Here is a 17,416-nt window from a genome sequence, read left to right as displayed (position 1 = left end):
AAGAGGGTAGCGATTGCTCTATTTAAAGACTACAGTTAGTATTAAAGAGTAATGGGCAATAAAGCTGGAAAGTAAAGGCAGAACCAAGCATAGAGAATTTTTATTTACATGCTTACTTAACTGATTTAACATCCTTTAACATCACTTTTCACAAGTGAAATAGTGCAAAGATGTAGAAAACAAAAGTTAAAATAGCCATATTATACTAAAAGTGAAAAACAGCATTTTGCTAAATGGTGTATAAATGATATGATTCCTTTTTATTGTTATCAAACGCACACAGACATTTTAGCCTAATCTAGAAAATAAAGTATGTAGGAAAATATACCAGACTTACTGATATCACTAGGGACCATTGACTTTCTCAGTTATGTGGTTATGTGTTAGATATTTTATAGTGAACATGTATTACCTTTAAATGAAAATAATATAAATTTGAAACAATAGAGAATTTTAATATTCTGGAATATGACAGATAAATATTTTAAATTCAATATATATTAAAAGATTTCGTAATCTTTCTTACACAGAGTGTAGTTAGAAAGAAGTTGTGTAAAGATGCTTTATTGCTTCGGATCCCTTCATGTTTATATCAAGATGACAATTATCCTGCAAGTGTTATTGATAATAAGTTTAGGAGGCCATGGACAAGAGGTATGTTTTATTTTTATTTTTTTAAAAAATCTATTTTTAAAAGTATTTCAGAGTTTAGCATAATAAATTATTAAGAAAATGCACTGTTTTCTCATTATATAAAAATGTATTCATATCAGACTTCCAAGAAGTTTATAAATTAATATTTTTATGTGACAAAGTATTTAGGTGACAAAGTTAATATTTTTATGTGACAAAGAATTTAGGTGACAAAGTAAGGAACTGGAAAGCTTATACTAGATATGAATAAAACAAAAGACATGTAAATGATGAAGACTTAAAATATTCTGACATTCTACTATTTGTATTACAGCAGCATCTTTCCCAACTGTATGAAGGCTACTCTAAGTTGTAATGATACACTGACTATGAAACTATTTTTCAGATGACTATGTATGAAGCATCATCTTTTGCTTTGGCAAGTGTCAAGTAAGATGAGAATAGAATTGACCATTAGCTTAATTAAATGTAGATCGATAACCTTGATAGGAGTGGTTTCCCTGGAATATTATGTATGAAAACCTGGTCAGAGTATTTTGAGGAGAGAATGCACAGGGGGATGTGAGATGGTGGACATAGTGAGCTCTTTTGATGAATTTTGCTGTGACAGTACATAGAAAAATGAAGGTGTACTAGCTGAAGGGAGAAATGAGTTAAAGAGAATGTTTTTAAGATGTGAGATTTAAAAAATATATATGCATAATAAGGAAAGAGACTATGAAATGTTTGTTTGCCAAAGGAAATAATCTTGGTAAAAAGAGAGAAAATGATGATGCAGGAAAGAAAAATGATAACTCAGTCAAAGAGAATAGAACCAAGAGCACAATTGGAGGAGTTGGTGTTGGAAGCCAGGATGGTTCTTCTACTGTGATAGAGAGGAAGGCAAAGTTTGCAGGTACTTATGCCAGTGAAATGTTAGAATTGGTGGTGGAAGATGAGGTTGTTCTTCTCTATTTATATTAATTTTCTGACAGAGAGTGGGTGGGGGATGAGTATCAAAAATTTGAAGGGAGGTGTCAAATGTCTTGAAGAATGAGAAAATCCTTTTTATTAAGGGGATATTAAAATGAATTACTATTATCATCTGTCAAAGTTGGATGCCCATTTAAAATTTATGGTCATAATTTGAAGTGAGCTCATTCAGAATGGCTGGGTGAATTTTTTTTCCAAATAACTTTTAATTGTTCTAGTGTACATATACACATATGAGTTCCTGGTGGATCAGATGGTAGAGAATCCGCTGGCAATGCAGGAGACCCAGGTTGGATCCCTGGGTTGGGAAGATCCCCTGGAGAAGCTAATGGCCACCCACTCCAGTATTCTTGCCTGGAGAAGTTAATGGACAGAGGAGCCTGGCTGGCTACCCTCCCTGGGGTCACAAAGAGTCAGACATAACAGAACGACTAACATTTTCCCTTTTAGTGCATATATACAAAGTAAAGACTAAGGGTTTTCTAAGTTGGTATAAGGCAAAGAGAGCCAAGGGACTTGACTCTTTGTAAGAGAGTGATTATGAGGCCATGGAAACTAAACTGTACGAAAGGAAACGAGGACATGAGGGAGGAGGAATATTGTAAAAATGATAGGGTCAGTGGACTGAAGGTCTCGATCAGGTTGGAAACAAGATCAACAGTAGTGCATGCTTGCGTGCGTGCTAAGTCGCTTCAGTCGTGTCTGACTCTCTGCAACCCTATATACTGTAGCCTGCCAGGCTCTTCTGTCCTTGGGATTTTCCAGTCAAGAATACTGAAGTGGATTGCCATGCCCTCTCCAAGGGATCTTCCCGACCTAGGGATCGAACTCGCATCTCTTATGTCTCCTGCAATGGCGGGCGGGGTTTTACCACTAGCACCACCTGGGAAGCCCCATCAAGAGTAGTAGTTTTCATCAAACTGCTTCTCTTAAAGTACAAAAGGGAAAATGAATTAATTATTTCTCTTATTTCTTTTCCTTTTCTTCTTTTTAAAAATCATAACAGCCAAGATTTATTAGGCAGTTATACCATATCAGTCACCTTTCTAAGCAATTTACATGTCTTAGCACATTTAATCTTTACAATGCTATGAAAAGGTCATCATTATTCCTAATTTGCAGTTAAGGAAACTGAGTTAGAAAGAGGTTAAGAGATTTACACAAGATCATACAGTTAGTAAGTAGCAGTATGTATTAAAATCTAGTTAGGATGATTCCAGACCTGTATTCTCTTTTTTTTTTTTTCAGGCCTGTATTCTTAACCACTAAATTTTTATATTTTTCAGTGAAGCCCAGACTCAAATGTTCAGTGATTTGTTCAAGGTAACAAAACTAGTAAGAACCAGCACTTAGGTAGAATACAAGTCCTTTGCCTCTTCACTGAGTGCTTTTGCTGACACAAGCATCCAACATGGTCCCTCTCCTTAAGGAACTGAGGCTCTATTTTGGGAGACAAGCTATAGATACACATAAAAATTTGAAATATGACTGCATATGATTAAGTACTGAAGTGCGTGCTACTGACAATATTATGGCCCTTCAAGGGGAGTGTACCAAAGTGAGCTGGTTTTATGAGCAGTCACATGAGCGGTGGAACAGGATTGTCTGGGATGATAGTGCTGTATAAGCAAAAGAAAGGCTGTAAAAATGAGGATACTATGTTCAGGTGATATTGTTCCATGATTGACAGGGTAGTTTGGTTGTGTTTTGGTTTTTTTTTGGTGGGGGCTATAAAAATCAGAATGATTATTTAAGTATTTGGAATCTGGTATAACTTTGAAGAGATCTCTAGTCTTTCCCATTCTATTGTTTTCCTCTATTTCTTTGCATTGATCATTGAGGAAGGCTTTCTTATCTCTCCTTGCTATTATTTGGAACTCTGCTTTCAGAGGGGTATATCTTTCTTTTTCTTCTTTGCCTTTAGCTTCTGTTCTTTTCTCTTTGTAAGGCCTCCTCAGGACAATCATTTTGCCTTTTTGCTTTTCTTTTTCTTGGGAATGGTCTTGATCACTGCCTCCTGTACAATGTCACAAACATCCATCTATAATTCTTCTGGCACTCTATCAAATCTAATCCCTTGAATCTATTTGTCACTTCCACTGTATAATTGTAAGTGGTTTGATTTAGGTCATACCTGAATGGTCTAGTGATTTTCCCTACTTTCTTCAAGTCTGAATTTGGCAATAAGGAGTTCATGATCTGAGCCATAGTCAGTTCCCTGTCTTGTTTTTGCTGACTGTATAGAGCTATTAAGAAGAGATGGCACGAATACACAGAAGAACTATACAAAAAATATCTTACTGACCCAGATAATCACGATGGTGTGATCATCCACCTAGAGCCAGATATCCTGGAGTGAAAAGTCAAGTGGGCCGTAGGAAGCATCACTGCAAGCAAAGCTAGTGGAGGTGATGGAATTCCAGTTGAGCTATTTCAAACCTAAATGATGATGCTGTGAAAGTGCTGCACTCAGTATGCCAGCAAATTTGGAAAACGCAGCAGTGGCCACAGGACTGGAAAAGGTCAGTTTTCATTCCAATCCCAAAGAAAGGCAATGCCAAAGAACATTCCAACTACCACACAATTGCACTCATCTCACACTCTAGCAAAGTAACTGTTCAAAATTCTCCAAGTCAGGCTTCAAAAGTACGTGAACCATGAACTTCCAGATGTTCAAACTGGATGTAGAAAGGGCAGAGGAACCAGGGATCAAATTGCAAACATTCGTTGGATCATCAAAAAAGCAAGAGAGTTCCAGAAAAACATCTACTTCTGCTTTATTGACTATGCTAAAGCCTTTGACTGTGTGGATCACAACAAACTGTGAAAAATTCTTAAAGAGAAGGGAATAACAGACCACCTTACTTGCCTTCTGAGAAATCTGTATGCAGGTCAAGAAGCAACAGTTAGAACTGGACATGCAACAACAGACTGGTTCATATTGGGAAATGAGTACATCAAGGCTGTATATTGTCATCCTGTTTATTTAACTTATATGCAAAGTATATTATGCGAAATGCTGGGCTGAATGAAGCACAAGCTGGAATCAAGATTGCCGGGAGAAATATCAATAACCTCAGATATGCAGATGACACCATCCTTATGGCAGAAAGTAAAGAAGAATTAAAGAGCCTCTTGATGAAAGTGAAAGAGGAGACTGAAAAAGTTGGCTTCAAGCTCAACATTCAGAAAACTAAGATCATGGCATCTGGTCCCATCATTTCATGGCAAATAGATGGGGAAACAATGAAAACAGTGACAGACTTTACTTTCTTGGGCTCCAAAATCACTGCAGATGGTGATTGCAGCCATGAAATCAAAAGATGCTTGCTCCTTGGAAGAAAAGCTATGACAAACCTAGACAGCATATTAAAAAGCAGAGACATTGCTTTGCTGACAATGGTCCATCTAGTCAAAGCTATGGTTTTTCCTGTGGTCATGTATGGATGTGAGAGTTAGACCATAAAGAAAGCTGAGCCCTGAAGAATTTATGCTTTTGAACTATGGTGTTGGAGAAGACTCTTAAGAGTCCCTTGGACTGCAAGGAGATCTAACCAGTTAGTCCTCAAGAAAATCAGTCCTGATTACTCATTTGAAGGACTGATGCTGAAGCTGAAGCTCTAATACTTTGGTCACCTGATGCAAAGAACTGACTCATTTAAGAAGACCCTGATGCTGGGAAAGATTGAAGGCAATAGGAGAAGGGGATGACAGAGGATGAGATGGTTGGATGGCATCACCAATTCGATGGACTTGAGTTTAAGCAAGCTCCAGGAGTTGGTGATGGACTGAGGGGCCTGGTATGCTGCAGTCCATGGGGCCACATAAAGTCAGACACCACAGAGCAACTGAACTGAACTGATAACTCTGAAAAAATTACATTTGTGAACAAATAAAGATAACACCATAATGTAAAAGGTGAATGTTTGGCTTCCCTGTGTTGTGTAAAAGAAAATTTCAGAAGCTAATGTTTGCCATTCTCCTTTCTAGTTTCAGCTGTTTCAATCTGGGAAAAGACAGATATCTCAGTCTTGGATCAATGGAAAGCAAGTCTCACTGTGGACGAGTTCCTTGAGAAGTATGTGTCCTTAACCCCAAATTTCCCCTTTACATCTAGAAGATGAATAGTAAGTTCCTCAGTTACCTAAGAGAAAAGATCCTTTCATTTATATCCTCACAGGTTTTCTTCTTTTATCCAAAAAACAAGTTCTAGTCTGAATCACAAAGAAGAGTTTAATCAAAGTTATTTACAACCTCTTTTTTTAACCTTCCCCTCATTTATCACATATTAACAGTTTTCTGTGCATTTGTTTTGCAAGAGCTGGAAATAAAACCAAGATGCTATTATGCTTTTAACAATAAGTGAAATTTTGGTAGAAAGTATCTATAGAAAATCCTTTATAAAAGACTGATAAAAATCAGTCTTTTTATCCTTGCAGTATAAATGCACACTTAAGGCTATTTTCTAACATACTTTGTCAAAACGTTATTTATTAGTAGTCTAGTCATTCATCAAATATTTACCAGATACCATGTTGTGTGCTGGATACAGGATAAAAAATTTAGATACAGTCTCTGCTCTCAAAGAACATCAGAAACTAGAGAATAAGAGATTTATAAATAAGTAATACAATGGAATGTGGGAAGTACAATGACGGAGATAGGCTCGCAGAGCATAATCTGAGGAAGAACATCTAACCCATTCTATCTGTTAATATAATTGTAAATCAGTGACTCTGTTGCATCACTTCATGCAAAGAGTTCTGATCAGACCCAAAGGATTTAGTTCGTTTTCAGAGTTTCAAGTTTTAGTAATTTGTTTTCCTTAGTTACATTTGAAACAAATGACCAACTTAAATGTGTCCAGACTCTAAGAGAAGCCCAATAAACTATTTCTATCATCTAGGAATTTAAAATCAGATTAGGAAAATAATATATGAACAGAAAAAATTGACAATGTTAAGAATTAAATGATAATATAAAATTACCCTCAAAAGGTCTATCACAAGGTATAAGGTCAATGCAAAGCATCTATCACAGGAATAAACTCTGGAGCAGGGAGGACACAACAAGCTGTAGTGGAAAGAGCTTTGCACTATGAACTAAAAGATGTGGATTTTAACTTTTCATTTGAAAAGTTAAGTACTAACTAGTCAACAAGCCATTTTCTCTCTCTGACCCTCACTTTTTATTTATTTATTTTTGGCTGTACAGGGTCTTCGTTACCAGTAGGCTTTCTCTAGTTACCGAGAGCAGGGGCTATTATTTGTTGAGATTCGTGGGCTTCTCCTTACCATGATTTTTCTTCTTGCAAAGCACAGGTTCTAGAGCCTTTGCTCAGTAGTTGTGGCACACAACTACTGTTGTGGCTTAGCTGCTCTGTGGCACGTGGAATCTTCATGGACCAGGGATGGAACCTAAGCCCCCTGCACTGGCAGGTGGATTCTTAACTGCTGGACCACCAGGGAAGTCCCTGACCCTCACTTTTTGATTCAGTATAAAGATGATGGGTCAGTGCTTCTCAAACTTTAATTTACATATGAATCACCTGAGGATCCTGTTAAAAATGAAGATTCTGATTCAGTCGGTCTGTGTTGGGGCCTGAGATTCTGCATGTCTAATACGCTTCTAAGTGTGCTGATGCTACTGGTCCAAGAACCTAGTTTGAGTTACAAGATACAAAATAATCTCTAAAATCTCTCTTCTCCCTATGAGTTAGATTGGTAGAGCTGTGCATTTATAAGCAGGAGAGATCAACTTCATAAAGAAGTGGGAATTGAACTTGTGTTGGACAAAGGAGAAACTAACTTGAAAGAAAGCATTTCAAAGGAAACAGTACATCTGAAGATACAGAGGCAAGAACGTGCAATAAGTAATCATCAGGCTACTTTGGAGCACACAAAAGATTCCTGTATGAGAGAAATTTGAGGCCCTGAAGGAATGGGCACCCTGTCTTGTCTGATCTTCCATTCATTTTATAGTACCTTCAAGATAGAACCCATGGCAAAAAAGATGGAATCTGTGGCACCACCTAGGATACAATTCACATTTCTCTGCCTCCCTACAGCCAAACATAGCCATATGACTAAGCTCCTCCCAAAGCATATAAGCAAAAGGGACATATGCAGTTTCTGGAGAATGGCTTAAAAGGAAGCAGCGTGTTTTTCTCCTTCCTGATGTTAGAATGCAGATGTTGGCTGCAGCAACCACCTTGGAGTATACGTGACAGGACAAAGTCTAGGAATGGCAGAGTCAAACAAAAGGAGTCTCGGTCCCTCATGAATTGTGAAACTACCTTACTAGCCATGGCCTTCCACCCTCCTTGTGTGTGTGTTAGCCATCATCAGTTTCAAGTTTGTAAAATTAAGTAAAATTTAATTTTTAATGAACTTTATTTTTTAGAGCAGTTTTTGGTTCAGAGCAAAACTGAGCAGAAGGTTTAGCAGGCTTTCCCAAATTGAAATTTAATTTTAAATTCAGGAGCTTTGTTACCTAATGGAAATTAAGATCCCATAGGTTAAGGGTTTAGTCCTATGAAACTGCTCCTGCACCCTACACTTCAGAGGCCATTTGCAAGGTTATCACCTATGCTTCTGACTGACCAGCTATAGATCAGAGATTCCAACAACCCCCTCTTTGGGTTCAATCAAATTGATTGACTCAAGACTCCAGCAACTATGAATTCTAGACTCATAGAATTCACAGGAATATTTTACTCACTGAATTACCAGTTTACTATAAAAGGGTATAACTCAGAAACAGTCAGACAGAAGAGACAGATAGGGCAAGGCACGGGGAAAGGTCATGGAACTTCCATGTTCTCTTCTATCACCTTACTTTCCCAGCACCTCCATGTGTTCACCAACCTGGACGTTTTCTTAACCCAGTCCTTCTGTGTTTTTACGAAGGCTTCATTGCATGGGCAGGATTGATTACATGGTTGGTCACTGGCAGTTGATTCAACTTCCAGCCCCTCTCCCCTTCCTGGAGGTCAGAGGAGTGGAACTGACTGTTCCAATCTTCTAACCACATGGTTGATTCTCCTGGCAACCAGTCACCATCCTTAGGCGCTTCCCAAAAGTTACCCTATTAACATAACAAAAGTCAGCTTTAGCACTTAAGAAAGTCCAGTGACCCTAGGAGCTTTGTGCTAGAAATGGGTATGAAGACCAAACATATATCTCTTATTATAAATAGCAATATCATACATATATATGTGATCCTTTGTGACCAGCCTCTTTTACTTGGCATAATGTTTTTAAGATTCATCCCTGGGTCAGGAAGATGCCCTGGAGAAGGAAATGGCTATTCACTTCAATATTCTTACTTGGAGAATTCCATGTACAAAAGAGCCTGGAGGGCTACAGTCCATGGGGTTGCAAAGAGACATGACTGAGTGACTAATACTTTTTTATTTTGTAGCATGTATCAGTACTTCATTTTTTATGATCAAATAATATTCCATTGTATGAATATACCACATGTTATTCATCCATTCATCAGTCGATGGACATTTGTGTCCACTTTTTGGCTCTTATGAGTAATGCTGCTATAAACAGTAGTTGTTTTTTGATAAGTATGTCCAACTCTGCAACCCCATGAACTGCAACATGCCAGGCTTTCCTGTCCTTCACTGTCTCCCAGAGTTTGCTCAAACTCGTGTCTACTGAGTCGGTGATGCCATCCAATTATCTCTTCCTCTGTTGCTCCCTTCTCATGCTCTCACTGTTTGCCAGTATCAGGGTCTTTTCCAATGAGTCGGCTCTTTGCATTATGTGGCCAAAGTATTAGAGCTTCAGCTTCAGCATCAGTCCTTCCAATGAATATTCAGGGTTGATTTCCTTTAGGATTGACAATCTCCTTCCTGTCCAGTAAACTCTCAAGAGTCTTCTCCAGAACCACAGTTCAAAAGCATCACTTCTTTGGTGCTCAGCCTTCTTTATGGTCCAACTCTCACATCCGTACATGACTACTGGAAAACCCATAGCTTTGCAGGCAGATTCTTTACTGTCTGAGCCACCAGGGAAGCCCCATAAACAATTGTGGACAAGTTTTTATGCAGACGTAGGATTTTATCTCTGCAGTAGTGAAATTGCTAAATCTTATGGTAACTTTGTAAATACTTGTTTTCCATGCAGATGTACTACTTTATATTCCCACTAGCAGTGTATGAAGGTTACAATTTATATCTTGGCAACACTTAATCTGTCTTTTTAATTATAACCATCCTAGTGAATGGCTCATTGCACATCATTGTAGTTTTGATTTTCATTTCCCTGATGGCTAATGATGTTGAACGTCTTTTCCTTTAATTATTGGCTGTTAGTATATCTTCCTTGGAGAAATGACTATTCAAGTTCTTTGCCATTTTTAAATTATGTTATGTACCTTTTTATTATTGAGGTTTAAGAGTTCCTTATGTCTTCCAGATCCAGGTCTCTTATTAGATATGTGACTTGCTAATATTTTCTCCTGTGGCTTGCCTTTTCACTCCCTTGATGGTATCCTTTCAAGCAAAAATTTTTTGGATTTTTATGAAGTTCAATTTTGTTATTTGTACTTTTGGTATCAAATCTAAGAAGCCTTTACCTAAACTAAAGTCACAAGAATTTACTTATTTTCTTAAAGAGTTTGCCTGTGATATTTATTTTTAAAGACACAAAGCAGTTCATGAAGTGTTTCAGTTATTGGTGGGTTATGCCTTTCATTACTGGTATCCCATTTCATATAGAATAAAATCCAGTGTTCTTACCAAGTCCTCTAAGATCCAACATGATCTTGCTTGCCCACCTATCTAACCTTACTCAGGTCCAGTCAACCTGACCTTTCTGCTTTTCTCTGACTACGTCAACTTGTTCCTCTACTCTGAGCCTCTGTATGGCTTGCTCTTTACCATTATTTAGGTAACGCCGTTCCTCAGAAGGCCGTTCACTAACTACTCTCTCTAAAACATACCTTTTGTTATCCCTCTGGCTATTACTTGATGTCCTAATATCTCATTTTATTTCACTCATAAGAGTTTTTCATGATGTCATTTACCTATTTATTTGTTTATCATCCCATTATCATGTAAAACTTTGTGAGGGCAAGGACACTGGTTTGTTCACCTCTCCACACTCGGTGCCTGAAATTGTGCTAGCACATTGTAGACACTCAATAAATATTTCTTTTGAGTTAAAGAATTAGTGAACAGGAGTGGATGAATTTACCCAAAAAAAGAATGATATAGAAAGAAAGCAAAGACAATGCAGACTGAAAGCCCAGGAAACATCAGGATCTACAAGTTAGGCAGAGGAGGAGGTACCAGTGAACAAAAAAAATAGATAATATTGGACAAAGAGGGAAAAAGAAAACCCGGAAACACTTGTCTTTAAAGATCACTTATGGTGAGGGAAAGAGATTTGACAGGGTTTTCTCAAAACTGTAGTACCAGGCTTCTGTGGTGGCTCAATGGTAAAGAATCTGCCTGCCAGTGCAGAAGACCTGGGTTCAATCCCTAATCCAGGAAGATCCTGCATGTTGTGGAGCAACTAAGCCCATGTGCCACAACTATTGAGCCCACGTGCCACAATTACTGAAGCCCACATGCCCTAGAGCCTGTGCTCCACAACAAGAGAAGCCCCCGCAATGAGAAGCCCATGTACCACAACTACAGAGTAGCCCCTGCTGGCAGCAACTAGAGAAAAGCCTGTGCAGCAGCAAACACCCAGCCCAGCCAAAAATAAATAAATAAAATTATATTTAAAAAATTAAAAAATGATAGTACCACCGATTACTGTTAAGTATTGTCTCTGTCAGTCATATTTTTTTTAAAGTAGCTATCTAAGCACTAAATTTAGAAGCCTCTAAAGATCCGCATCACCGACTCAATGGACATGAGTTTGAGTGAACTCTGGGAGCTGGTGATGGACAGGGAGGCCTGGCGCGCTGTGATTCATGGGGTCACAAAGAGTCGGACACGACCGAGTGACTGAACTGAACTGAACTGAAAGATCCACATAGGAATCATCTTTCTCATGAGTAATATGAAACTGAAGGAGCTAAAATATTTTTTTCTGGTACCTTGTATTTTTATAAAGAATAAAGCAGAAACTCTAGAGATTTTTCTACACATGATTTTAAGATATGGCATATTCATTATTTTCTTCAGTTCACTGGGAAATTATATTGATTCTGGTTCTTTCAGTCTGTGTATTAAGGCTAAATATTTTAGGACATCATAAAAATATATATTAGAATATGTAGCCGAATTGCCAGTAGTATATTTATTTAATGGAAAATTCAGTAGAAAGGTCTCTTTTAAGTTCAAATAACCTGATGATATAAACAATGATGGATATATCTGGGTCAGTCAGGAAACAAGCAAGGTACAGGTAGGGTCAAGGGAACCAAAAAAGGTTCCCAGGACTCACAGTGCCTGGAAGTTATTACCACCCTAAGCTTGAAGAAGAAAAGGGACTGAAGTGACCAATGCAGTAAGAACTGTAGGTACAAGAGAGATGCTGTGTGATTAAAGATGTAACTGTTGGTTGAAGAACGTAGCTATCTCTCCAAACTGTGGCCCCGAAGGGAAAGATTTAGAAAAAATAATATTTCAACCTATTTATTTTCCCACCTTTGATCTCCTGCCAATGCTTCCATTGGCTAAATCCAACCAGAAGTCTAGGCAAGGGAGTTTATTTGGTTCATTGAGATCAGTCTCCTAGGATGTAGAACAGAGTATAAAAGGTTAAATAATGACATGGAAAAGCAGACATTGACTATCCAGCACAAGGACATTTTGGCAATGCGTGGCAAAGTCTAAAGATCTATATATCTTTAACCTCATCATTTCCATTTTTAGGAATTTCATTTTGAGAAAACAGATAAGTACACAAAGATATTCCTTCCATTATTGCTCATAATAGCAAACAATTATAACAAATTTAAATTTCCAGTAATAGGGAACTAATTGAAAAAATTATTCACCTATACAATGGAATCTTGTTCATCCACTCAAAAAATGAAGTGAATGTACATTGATTGACATGTAAATGTGCTCATGCTTCATTGCTTAGTAGAAAAGAACAGGTTACAAAATACTATGTATATGAATCCACTTTTGTTTAAAAATATTCAAAAATAATTGAGAAAATACATACTTTTTTAATTCATCTCTTGAATGATGGATCTATGGGTAATGTTTCTCTATATCTGTTGGAATTTGGTAACTTTCTACAGTGAACATCTATTATTCGTTAATAAAGATGTTTTAAAATAAGACATACACAAAATCAGTAATTTTCGTATATCATAGAAAAACAGTTACAGGAATGGTGACCCAGCTTAACTGTGAATTTGATGAAATTGTTCCGAGTTCAAACCCAAATTCCCAAACTGAAGTAGAGGAAGCCAGCTTATATACCCATAAGGAATACAATGAATTCTTTACTCTTGTCAGCTGCTTAGAAAACTGTCCATCACTTCAAGCACAGAAACAAGGTAAAACATTTGTTATTTCCATTGTTATAAAACATTTCTTACTAATATATAAATTTTCATTTCAGTGATTTTTTTGTTTGTTTTACTGGATTTTTAAAATTTTTTTTATTTTGCTAATGATGTCCACCTGCAAAATTGAAATTCAAAACTTTGTCACATTAGCGAAATGTTTTCTTTCATATTAATCTCCTTTTTGTAATTTAGTTGTTTTTGGAGTTTAAGTGTGCTGGGCTTCAAAACAGCCTCAGAGGTTTCATCATAGGTTGCTCACAACATATTGCTATAGTGATAGTAGCATCTCTGTAGCGATCTGATGACATGGTAATCTGGTATAACATTAAATTACTAGATTATTAAGTGATAGTTACATTTTATTTTTCCCATTTATTCTGAAGATTTTCAACCTTATCTAATTTATGTGAAACCATAATTCAACGTGGAGATAAAATAGTTGCAGTGTTAGGTCAGGAAGTTCACTCAGTTTTTATGAATTTACAGTAAGTAATACTTAAAGATATATCTTATCCAAATTATATTCTAAATCTGATGTTGTAAAATGTTTATCCAATGTGATTGGCAAAAAATTATATTTTTACTTGCATTTTTAAAATTACTTTTATTCAGTGTTCATTCGCATATTTTTATTTTGTGAAATGATTTTTTGTCTCTTTCTCTATTCTTGTATTTTATCTTTATATATCAATAACCCCAAATATATTTAACTTGAACCTAACCATTCCCTTTATGATTTCTTTCATTGTTTTTATACTTAGAAATTCTTCCTTGGAGTAAATAAATATTTATTCATATTTTCACTTAAAGTTTCCTTTTAGATTTTCAGTTCAGTTCAGTTCAGTTCAGTCGCTCAGTTGTGTCCGACTCTCCGTGACCCCATGAATCACAGCACGCCAGGCCTCCCTGTCCATCACCAACCCCTGGAGTTCACTCAAACTCATGTCCACAGAGTAGGTGATGCCATCCAGCCATCTCATTCTCTGTCGTCCCCTTCTCCTCCCGCCCCCAACCTTTCCCAGCATCAGAGTCTTTTCCAGTGAGTCAACTCGTCGCATGAGGTGGCCAAAGTATTGGAGTTTCAGCTTTAGCATCAGTCCTTCCAATGAACTCCCAGGATTGATCTCCTTTAGAATGGACTGGTTGGATCTCCTTGCAGTACAAGGGACACTCAAGAGTCTCCAACACCACAGTTCAAAAGCATCAGTTCTTCGGCGATCAGCTTTCTTCACAGTCCAACTCTCACATCCATACATGACCACGGGAAAAACCATAGCCTTGACTAGACGGACCTTGGTTGGCAAAGTAATGTCTCTGCTTTTTAATATACTATCAAGGTTGGTCATAACTTTCCAAGGAGTAAGCGTCTTTTAATTTCCTGGCTGCAATCAGCATCTGCAGTGATTTTGGAGCCCCAAAAAATAAAGTCTGACACTGTTTCCACTGTTTTTCCATCTATTTCCCATGAAGTGATGGGACCAGATGCCATGATCTTTGTTTTGTATATGATTAAAAGTAAAATTTTTTAAAAATCCCAAATGTTTTGGCAGTGGTCCAAGTATTATTTGGGGAATCTTCTTTGCTTTCCCCATTGATTAGAAATATCACTTACATTATAAGCCAAATCCTTATCCACATTAGAGTTTGTTTCTGGATATTCTAGTATGTTTTACTGACTTGCCTATGACTGTGTCAGTATCATACAGTTTTAACTAGTTAATACACAAATATAACATGTATTAATAGTCTTCTCCCCTACTCTCACATCTGTATTCTTCCAGATTTACTTTGTAATCAGTTCTCCAAATTCCAAGACAGACTTCTTGAGAAATTGAAACCTTTTAGTTTTTACTGCAGTTAACCTTTTTTAGCCAGGAAAATGGTTTATTTTGCCTTTTCTTCAAGTTTTGTTGTTTTTGCTTTTGTTTATTGGTAAATGATCCTCAGTAACGTTTTACGGTATCTTCCATAGACATTCTGCACACTGCTGGTGTTTATTTCTCAATATTTGTATGTTTGTGGTCATAATGAACACGTTTTCCCATTAATTTTTGACTAGGTTCATATATATATTTGAAAACCATTGATTTTATAGTTTTTTATCAGTTTAGTGAACTCAGTTGTTTTCATTTCATTGTATTGGGTTTTCTGCCAAGAATAACCCCATCCTCTTTCCTGTCAGCAGATCACTTTTGCTTTTTTTTATAGCTAACTAACCACAATTTTGTTTCCTCATGTAAACTTAACACTCCTCTACAGTAGAGGAAAACAGTCTCCTCATATCTGTGTTGGTACATATACTAGTATAATAAGGTAAGAAATCCAGGGAATGTGTATAGTCATAAGAATATAAGGAAGTAGCACCTCTGTTAAAACCTTTATACAGGTACAAAGAACATCGGTTGTGGTGTGATGCTGCCCTCAGCTGGCTCAACAAAACAGTGGTTAGGAAAAAAAGACCTCAAAACTGATATGAGATGTCCCTACGGTACTCCCAGAAGTACTAGTATGGACCTTTAGGAAGGAAGACAGCCAGAGGGTCAGTGTTTCAAAGTGGAAAGTGGAGATGTGGATATAAATGAATGATTTTTGAGTCTTTACTATTAATATGACTTCATTAATATTTACCGAATGGATGTATGAGTGAACCTTCTTTAATTATCTCAACTAAAGCCTGCTTAGACATGGTGCTGATTGGCCAACTTTCTCTGGCATATCATGGGACATTCTCAGCCACAGGATTGTCGGGAACTTAACAAGTTCTGATAAGCAATCTCTTAGGAGGCTAGTTTACATAACAATTTCTCTCTTGGTATTTTAAGTTAGCACCAGGCAAAGGCATGGTCCTGGCCTGCCTACTCTACACCATATATTTAAGTACATGTGTACCAATGATGTATCAAATAGTTGATCATGGGAGACCTCACTTCATACTATCCTTCTCTCGTACCATTTAAAATTACTTAACTGAAAGGCCACTACCCAGAACAAGAGACCATTGCTCCCCCTTCCATCTCTGGGCCTAGAAACTGCTAAAGCACTGATACTGTTAGCTAAGATTCTAAAGTGACCCAAACATGATAGAGTGAGGATAGAGAGGATAAACCTGTTTCAGCAGTTAGGTGTTAGCAGTCATGTTTTCTAACATGTAAGCTATGTCACACTTCTCTAGTAGATACTTTGCTATATAGCTTTCATTGTAATTAATTTTATAACAAATGTGTTTGAATGACTTTGGAGTGCTAGAATCAGAGTTGGTCTCATTTGTAGGCTTTTTAGACCATCTCCATTCCCTAGTGTGAGTCTCTGGAGATGAATTGGAGACCTTAGGAGATAAAATCATGTACAGAAGAAAAGACCGGGATCAGGAAAAGTCAAATGCTTTTATTTCTTTACAGTCTTGCTAAGGCTAACTGGCTAGTTTGAGGCATAAGACCACAAGATAGCTTCCTCCATTGATTACATTAATTTTATTGGGGAAAAAAATATGAGCCTTTACAACTCTTTTAGGATATTTGGTTACAACTCAGTGTACCGTACTGTGCTTAATCAATTGCTCAGTCATGTCTGACTCTTTGTGACCCCATGGACTGAAGCCCACCAGGCTCCTCTGTTCAGGAGATTCTCCAGACAAGAATACTGGAGTGTATAGCCATTTCCTTCTCCAAGAGATCTTTCTAACCCAGGGATGGAACCTGGGTCTGCTGCATTGCAGGCAGATTCTTTACCACTTGAGCTACAGGGAAGCCCTACTCAGTGTACTGAGTGTGAAAGTATTAGTCACTCAGTTGTGTCCGACTCTGCGACCCCATGGACTGTGGCTCACCAGGCTTCTCTGTCCATGGAATTCTCCAGGCAAGAGTACTGGAGTGAGTTGCCATGCCCTGTACTAAACCATGTTGAGCTTCTACCTCTGTACCAGTCCCATGCTACATGATTTATTTGCACAATACAATGAAGAACTAAAGAATTTAAAATGTGTTTGACTGTTATGTATAAAATAAGCTACAATGATACATTGTACAACAGGGGGGAATATAGCCAATATTTTACAATAACTATAGGTAGCTGCTGCTGCTGCTAAGTCGCTTCAGTCGTGTCCGACTCTGTGCGACCCCAAAGACGGCAGCCCACCAGGCTCCTCTGTCCCTGGGATTCTCCAGGCAAGAATACTGGAGTGGGTTGCCATTTCCTTCTCCAATGCATGCATGCATGCTAAGTCACTTTAGTCGTGTCTGACTCTGTGCAACCCTATGGACAGCAGCCCACCAGCTCCTCCGTCCATGGGATTCTCTAG

At 37.6% G+C, this 17,416-nt stretch overlaps 1 protein-coding gene across 1 annotated transcript in view; it reads left to right on the top strand.

The window, feature by feature from the left end:
• Nucleotides 1-17,416, top strand: part of SHOC1 (shortage in chiasmata 1) — an 85,915-nt gene that overhangs the window by 1,780 nt on the left and 66,719 nt on the right. The window contains exons 2-4 of the mRNA XM_088838271.1: nucleotides 531-654; nucleotides 5,617-5,704; nucleotides 12,923-13,107. Of these exons, the coding sequence (XP_088694397.1) occupies nucleotides 531-654; nucleotides 5,617-5,704; nucleotides 12,923-13,107 (397 nt within the window). The remainder of the gene's footprint in view (nucleotides 1-530; nucleotides 655-5,616; nucleotides 5,705-12,922; nucleotides 13,108-17,416) is intronic.

This window comes from Moschus berezovskii, chromosome 7 (assembly GCF_049115385.1).
Source record: "Moschus berezovskii isolate FMDL1 chromosome 7, NW_MosBer_1.0, whole genome shotgun sequence".
NCBI lineage: Eukaryota > Metazoa > Chordata > Mammalia > Artiodactyla > Moschidae > Moschus > Moschus berezovskii.
The sequence above is the reverse complement of the archived record's forward strand: the minus strand, read 5'-3'. Positions and strand labels throughout refer to the sequence as shown.